Genomic DNA, 7850 nt, shown 5'->3' with positions numbered 1-7850 from the left:
GAATTTATTCATTATTCATCTATCCCATGCAATTGAGCTCATAACGAAAATGGAATGAAAAGAGAGGAAAACAAAGCCAATTCCATTAACTTGGACAAGCTCGGGAAGCCTCACTTGAACCGCAAAATGTTTCGTGGTTACCTCCGAAAATTCACATTAAATTTCACCGTCATTTCATCGATGTTCATACCATTTTATGGTTTTTTGCTTTCAAATGAAGACTTTATGATGACAAATTCTAGAAATATCTGCAAATATTATACAACGTAATACCCAGGAATATCACGAACACGTGAGAGAATATTTCAATAAGAATTTACCATTTTAATTAAGGTGAAAATGTGAGTCAAAAGGAAGTACTCTGGTCATGAAAGATTAATCGAAATGGGTTTTGTTATCTTCAGTGGGTACTTTGGGCTCTCTCAAGTTACACGAAGATAATGAAAATGTCTTTTGATTCATTCAATGAAATATAAAGGAGGGAATGTAAATTGACAGGACGCTGTTATCCTTTCGACGTCGTCATTCCTCTCTTAAATGTGTGTCAACCTGAATTCTCTTCTTTCACAATATATCACCACTGACTATTCGATTCCGTATTTGACCAGACATAAAAGAAGGTGTACTGCTACAGACAGTTGAAAAGTAATGCTAAACGTTGCACAGCAGGACTCCAGAATCTCTGAACTAGTCGTTAGAATCCAATGGACTCTCAGTTCTTTCGTTTTCTTCCTTCTGCACCCATTCCATTTCACCTAGTACTCAGCTATCATCCGTCCAAACAGACCCGTCAGTAACACACTATTATTTTCTTTCGAGAGTCTACTCTTTCACCTGAACGATAAGACGATGAATCACCGCTCTCCACTGAATCAATTTTTTCCTCCCTCGCAAAACCCATCTCTACAAAATTTTTTCTAAATCATTTTCAAAGTTTGCTGCTGACAGGTCACCATTTTTTTTACACACTCACACCTTACGACACAAGTTTAAAAGGTACGCACTGAAGTGGGATGAGGAAAATTTCCTCTGAAAAATTTTCACGTCAGCCGAGACAATGAGAAGAAGAAATAAAAGTGAGCCTTACAAGTGCTCTATCCCAGTCTCAACAGCCTAGGATTCAGATGTACATGTGCTCGCAACAACACAATTACCAGGCACAAAAGCACGTTATACTTTTGAAGTGATAGGCCTCGGAATTCATCCTGCAGTGAAGGAGTTGAGAACTCTAATGCACCGAGGAGAATTATGCTCTAGACTTTGTGCAGCGCGAACAGTTTTCTTAAGTAACTTAGTTTAATATAAGGTGATCCCACAAACTCTGTTAGCAGCGTTTGTTGGAGAAAAAAAAAATACATTCAAGACAATTCTGATTTAACCTTTAACTTTTTTCCCGAATCCCTGAATTTACAGGAAAATTGCGAGTGAGAATCCAAATGATCCTCATGTGTCCGTACGAATTGTCAAGTACTCAGCACCCAGTGATGTCTATTGATTTTCCGAGTGCAGAATCGATCGATCGACCGGAAATGCGATATTCCCAGTTACCATCGAAATATCCGATGCAGTCCTACTCGCATGATAGAATTGATGTGGGTGAAATTCAGTACCATTCCGTGAAAGCGTAGATGGCCATATATCGATTTCATTCTGAATGCTGAAGAAGTGCAAGTACTGTACTGTTCACATGATTTAAAGTTCACGTAGCAATAGCCAGTGCCTCCGAAATACTGGGAGAGTACATTGAAGTAATGATCCAATTGCGAGTTGCCCTCCCTGATGGCATTGACCCATTGTAATTTCCATTGAAAGTGGTTGTCTCTAAGCTCAATGTAATTCGACCTCGATTCGACAGACTCTCATCTAGCTTGGTGTCATCAGGTTTTAACAGGAATGCGACACCACTAAACGTACCTACTTCATTGGCATTGTCTCGTTGCTCTCGGGTACTTGATTAAAATTCATTTAGTCCGCAGCCGCCAATCGATCTACACGTTGATAGTGCATTCCAGGATTTAATAGGATCTGACAATTTTCAGAATCTATTGACCAAGTCCTGACTAACTTCATTGATGTAAATTGAAGTGATGAGATTGTCCACGCATTTCCAGTGTGGATCATGTGGCTCAATTGTGGGAACAATTTTGTTCGGATCAACAGTTCCCGGGTAAAAAAAAATTGAAATCGAAATATTTTTTCTAAATATTTCCAAAATTTCTGGGAAAATTTTCAGAAAATTCTTTTTGATACATCGCCAAACGCCACATGAGAGGGTTGATAAATGTGAAAAATTATCAATGACCTTTACCAATTTCAAACTGATGAAGCAGCAAAACTTGGGCTCTAACTACCCCAGCAAACTATTCGACTGTGTTTACTCGGCGTGTAATTGAGTTAACGTTCATAGATGCGCCTGTGGCCAACGCGAATTTCGATTACTTCACGTGTTTTATTAGCCATTTGATTGCCCATTGAAACACCAATTGCCTTCCACCCTATTTATTAGATTTACAATGTGTACATATGTACATTACATGGAACATGTACGCTCCCAAAAATTACAAAACCAAAATTATTCAAAATTCTTTGGGAATAATATCTAATATCGATTGACCACGTGCACACAACAGCTGCAGCTATTTCATTATACCGTAATTTCATGTACCGTAACCACTTTTCTTAATCGCACATGCATGACCCGAATACCCGTGAAACTTTTTCACTTTATAAATTATTATTTTATGCAGTATCGTTCATATTTATTGTACACTGATTCTGCAATTATTCCAGAAAAAATATAAAGTTCAGTCGTACGTTTTCGAATATATATAAATATCTCCCAACCATACCCTAATCCGGATGGCGAAAACTCTCCTACCAGCACGCCTCATCCACTAGTATCAACGACCATAACCCATTGCATTTAATTTCTGCATCTCGTTACCAAGTATCCACCGAATGCACATTAATTAATATCCGTGTTTCATTGATAATTGCGATAATCTAATTATCAATTGTTGAAAAGTGCGCTGAAAAATTGATTATTTGTTACGATGCTGCATAACTATATTTTATCGTATAAACATGCAAATCGATAATTGAACTGACTCTAGGCTACTATCAAACTATTCTGCATGGTAATTGATTTCGATTACTCGATTCTATATTTATTTTTGAAATTCTGTATGGATTGGAATGAAAACCGATATAATCACGAAATTTCATGATGTTCAACACCAAATGGTCATTTTTGAGGTGCACTCTGGATATGCGTGTATTGCTCTCCACTTTTCTATTACTTATCGATATGTCATTTCAATAACTGGAGTATGTTCATGATTATCCAATAATCACGGGTGGTTGTAGCATTCCTGCACATGCTATACTCCCCTCCGGCAAAGCTATGTAATAAACGCATTCCTCAGGTAGACCTGAACATAAACGGCGCGATGATGTGCATTCGTTGAATGAATTAATTTCGTTTCTGGCACTTTCAATCGATGGACAATCCAGCAGAAGAATTCAATATGAGTGACTCGGTCAGCATGCATACCAGCCTCTTGCAAAATGGGGTGACGATTGTATACCGCGAAGTATGCTCCCCGCAAATGAAATGGATTCTTTTCCGGAGACGGTAATGTGCATTCTGTGAAATTCATCATCTCACTCTTCTCCGCAACGAAATGTTTATTTGAATAATAATTGATAAGTCATTGGGAAATTGCATAACACCCAACAATAAAATCATTAAGCAGAGTAGAGAGAATTTTAATGATAATTCGCGTAGAGCCCTCCAAAAGAATTCGCCTAGATTTCAAAGAGCAAGGAAAACCACGAAAATAAAATAAAATACTGCCAAGAATTTTTCAAATACTATTTATCTATCACAAATGTTCTGGAAATGACAAAAGGCAGGTGCTTGCTTATTAATGAACCCGCGGAATGAGAGATAATAAACCAAAAGTATTATTATTTCAGTTTACGGCAGAGAGAATGTTACAGTAGACAATTAATATTCGCGTCAGTGAGATTCCAGGGTAAATCTTTAGCCTCCATGAATGTGGCAGTCATGAGGTCGATAAAACTTGCAGGAAAAAAAATTAAGATATGAGCGGCCGTGATGGTATTTATATGATGCAGTATATTTATAGCTTTGCAAAAAATAAATAATTGAATGTGCAAGTGGAATTCATCGGATTGGACGATTAAATTCCTGGGGTTAACTAATCTGTGTGGTAGCTATAGCCATGAAATTTCAAATGAGAGAGAAAAAATTTTCCATAGACCAGCCACATACTGGGAACTTATTCAGGAAGAATTTTCCCTGCGACCACCGGCCATTATCTTGCCCATTGGCCTCTATATGACTTTTCAAACCGCAAAAGATTCAGCCACAGGAAGTAGTAGCCACGTAACCACTACTTCCTACCCCTAAGGCACTATGCACCCAGGCGATTGACATTCTCGTGGAGGCAACTTGCTGCAGTCAACATATTTTCTCCTCCCTCCAACATTTTCACTACCATACTTTGGCTTTGTGTTCTGGCGCAGTTTAATCCACCTCGTGCAAGCAGCAGGACCACGTATCACAGAAAATATGAAAACCTTTCCATATGATGATTATTGGTGCCCGATGCTAAAAGTTGGTTCATTCATTTGCGATTAACGTTTTTTAACGCGAAAAAAAAATTACTCGACTGCAAATTGTATTTATGCAATATCCTGAGGACTTTAATGAAACCCATGTCATATTTACAATTGCATATACCCATGCGGAGCCAATTTAACTACACAAATTTTAATTGCTGCAAGATAAATAATTTTCCGAGCCATCGCAGTTATTGCGTTATTTTCGCTCATAAAACATTGATATTTCATTTAAGTTGAATAAACCGCTACGCATGAAATTTTACCTTATAAATATACATTCCTCCAAATAAACATGTTCGTTATCAAAAGTATAAATTTAGGCTATTACTGAGCTGGAAAATTTAGATAATACATGCTAGTACATGAAAAATAAAATTAGCATATAACATGATGGTATCCATCCCACTTATCTGACAGACTCGTCAATAATCGTCACACGATGTAGTAGATGGCCTGCGTGAAAATAGTATTTTCGCCGTCCTCATCCACTGGACGTGTACATCTACCATGCAAATTAGTTTGCCAGTTTCCAAACACGATTCGGTCCAGGGTCCTTCACAGTTGGACGTTCAAATCATTTTCACTATCCACTTTCCATGCATTCGCCTCCTCCATTCAACATTTCTCAATTCTTCTCACTTTGAGAAGTTGACAATTCAAGAAGCCACCACAACTTTGGTATTAAATTATTCACCCCGGATGAATTATTTTTCGTATAATTGAGACGGAATAATTATCGTAATGGCAGACAATTTATTGCACTTTTTTCTACAAAGTTATCCTTCTGAGAAACTCTTGCGCAATTTTCAGTTCAGCTTTCAGGCACTTGCAGGAGTAACGGTGTTACAAGAGTGAATTCAGAAAATTGATGAGCTCATGTTCATTTTCTGGGCTTTCCGGAATTGTGGAGAATACAAGAAATACGAAGATCGCCCGGAAAAACATGCGTAATCCCTCATTTTTCAAGGTTGTGCTTGAGCTGAATAGTGTGTCAAAGTAATCGTCAAAATTTTTATGAATCTCGGTGATGCAATTCTTTTCTAGTTGAGTTTCCCGGAGAATCGATTCTAAATCAATTGTTGGAGACGTGTAGACCATTCTATTCCAACCCAAAATCTGGACGCTTATCGGTCTTTCTCCGTCGTAGAAAAATAATGAGTGATTCAAGTCCAAATTACCGTGACAAATTGTGAAGAATGGATTTTCGTTCGCCTCACACCTCATTTCTCTACTACCGAGTTCCCTTCTCAATCTTTCCACATACTCTGATTCATTTTCTTTCAGAATGTGCAGGGCTCTGAAAAAAAAAATTATTGAGTTTGCGTCGACATTTATCCTTCAATTAATAGTAAAGAATAATGGCTATTTCTTTCTCGTTATGAATAAGTTTTCCTATATATATTATATGTATACCGATAAAATTTTTCCATGTACTTGTCCCCGTCACTCTTAGTCTCTATTAATTTGGCGTAGAATTCTCGAAATATCGAGAACTCCTTGTGCTTGAGGTCGATCCCGCAGGCATGAAATTCAGCAATGGCCTGGAGTAACAATTTCAAGTGATTGCCATCCAGTTTGGTAGAAAGATGGCGATATCCAACGGCCTCGAGGTCTTCCAGAACAACAACCGGGCGACCGTATCTACCCATATCAGCTGCATAGCATTTAGGATAAATATTCAATTTGAATTTTGCTGTCATCTTGTTATAGAACATTTCTTCATTTAGAAAACTTCCGTAAGCTCGATCGTCATCTTGACAGCTGGTGGGTAGGAGTTTTATGATGATGTCAAAGGATTTGGGCTCCCCTGAGAACCTGATGATCACTTTACCTCTGTATAATTCACGAGTCTTATTCACTCGAGATGTTATCAGTGGTCTCACTGATACCGATTCAAACTCTACGAATTCACGTGATCCTGACTCACAGAAGCATCGATTGTGCACCATCTCGGGTATCAAATCAGTCTCAATAAAATTAATAGATTCCAACGTTGTCTCCCCCATTCTTAAATATTCTGAAATTGAATAAGTCAATCGTACTGAATTTTCAAATATTTTCAACTTCATACTGAATAATTTTGCGCAACGTCTCCAGCAAATAACCGAAGAAAAAATGAAAAAAAAAAATTCTAAGTGAGTTGTTCTGCAATCGTTTTCGTTGAATCCAATCTAAACTGTATACAGGTGAAATCCAATTTTTACTCACGCTTTTTTTTCTGATTCCGAAATGTTCAGCAAAAAGTGGAACGCCCAGCAGAGAGGGCTTATTTTATTACTCTTACTTTATTTCAACACTTCAGCACTGAATTTATTTCCGGGCTTCAACGTCACGAGCTACACCAATTCCTGAGTATACGACCGTTTAATTTATGATATTCTTGAGAAATACCACCGATTGATCTTCTTTTTTTACACGTGTCCTCTCAATTGGTGGAATTTACGCCGAATATAAATTATATCATCGTTTTTGAACGCTCAATGAACTAGCTCGCACGTACTCATGTGTCTGATTGTATGCCCCTACTATTCCTCTGTTACGTCAGAAGCAAAGATAAACTCGTTTTGACTCTTTACTGTTATGTTTATACCGCCACTGCCAACAGTTTGATCAACTCGTCTGAAATTCTTCAGTGGTTTTGGAATTGCGTCAGGAATTGCTTACAATATTTTCTCATTTTTCATTTTTTTTTTCGAAATTCCGGAAATCCCCGCATAGCAACGAAAGCTAATTGAGTAGAGAAATTGTGATCTCGTATCTTTTTGAAAATCTAATTTAACTATCCACATCAAAATTTCACTCTCAGATTCTGCGATATTTAAAAAAGCAGCGCTAAAATTAAATTGGGTAATCCGATTTTATGTGAAGACGGTTGTAAAATTTCATGCAAAAACAGGCACGGTTGCGAGCCTATTCGACAAAAGTTGTTGGTCTTTTCGTGATCTGCCTATCAATTTTACTGGTAATAAACTTTAAAACTACAGCAATGGTTCTAGAATAAATGTCAAACCATTTGAAATACCTTATAACTTTTTGGCCGCCAGATTTTTCATCGGATTTCAAATGCCGTGTGTTCAAAGTATTCATAAAGTAACCTGATGGAATTCATTGCTACACAAAAATTCGATTATAGAGGGGTGAGAAAACATGTCACTGCAATGCACCCGTCACATGTACACTCCCAAACAGCTCTAAAACCG

The 7850-nt window shown here is 37.6% G+C and overlaps 1 protein-coding gene across 1 annotated transcript; it reads right to left on the bottom strand.

Moving 5' to 3' along the window:
* Window positions 1-5383: 5383 nt before the first annotated feature.
* Window positions 5384-7162, bottom strand: LOC105268972 (uncharacterized). Its single transcript, NM_001414551.1, has 3 exons — window positions 6859-7162; window positions 6064-6667; window positions 5384-5947 (listed from the first exon to the last, which is right to left on the bottom strand). Exons 2-3 carry the CDS (start codon window positions 6654-6656, stop codon window positions 5494-5496), a joined length of 1047 nt encoding a protein of 348 aa, NP_001401480.1. The 5' UTR covers window positions 6657-6667; window positions 6859-7162; the 3' UTR covers window positions 5384-5493.
* Between the last annotated feature and the right edge of the window lie 688 nt (window positions 7163-7850).

The sequence above is a fragment of the Fopius arisanus genome, unplaced genomic scaffold (genome assembly GCF_000806365.1).
Source record: "Fopius arisanus strain USDA-PBARC FA_bdor unplaced genomic scaffold, ASM80636v1 scaffold00063, whole genome shotgun sequence".
NCBI classification, from domain to species: domain Eukaryota; kingdom Metazoa; phylum Arthropoda; class Insecta; order Hymenoptera; family Braconidae; genus Fopius; species Fopius arisanus.
This window is presented reverse-complemented; position numbering and strand designations above follow the sequence as displayed.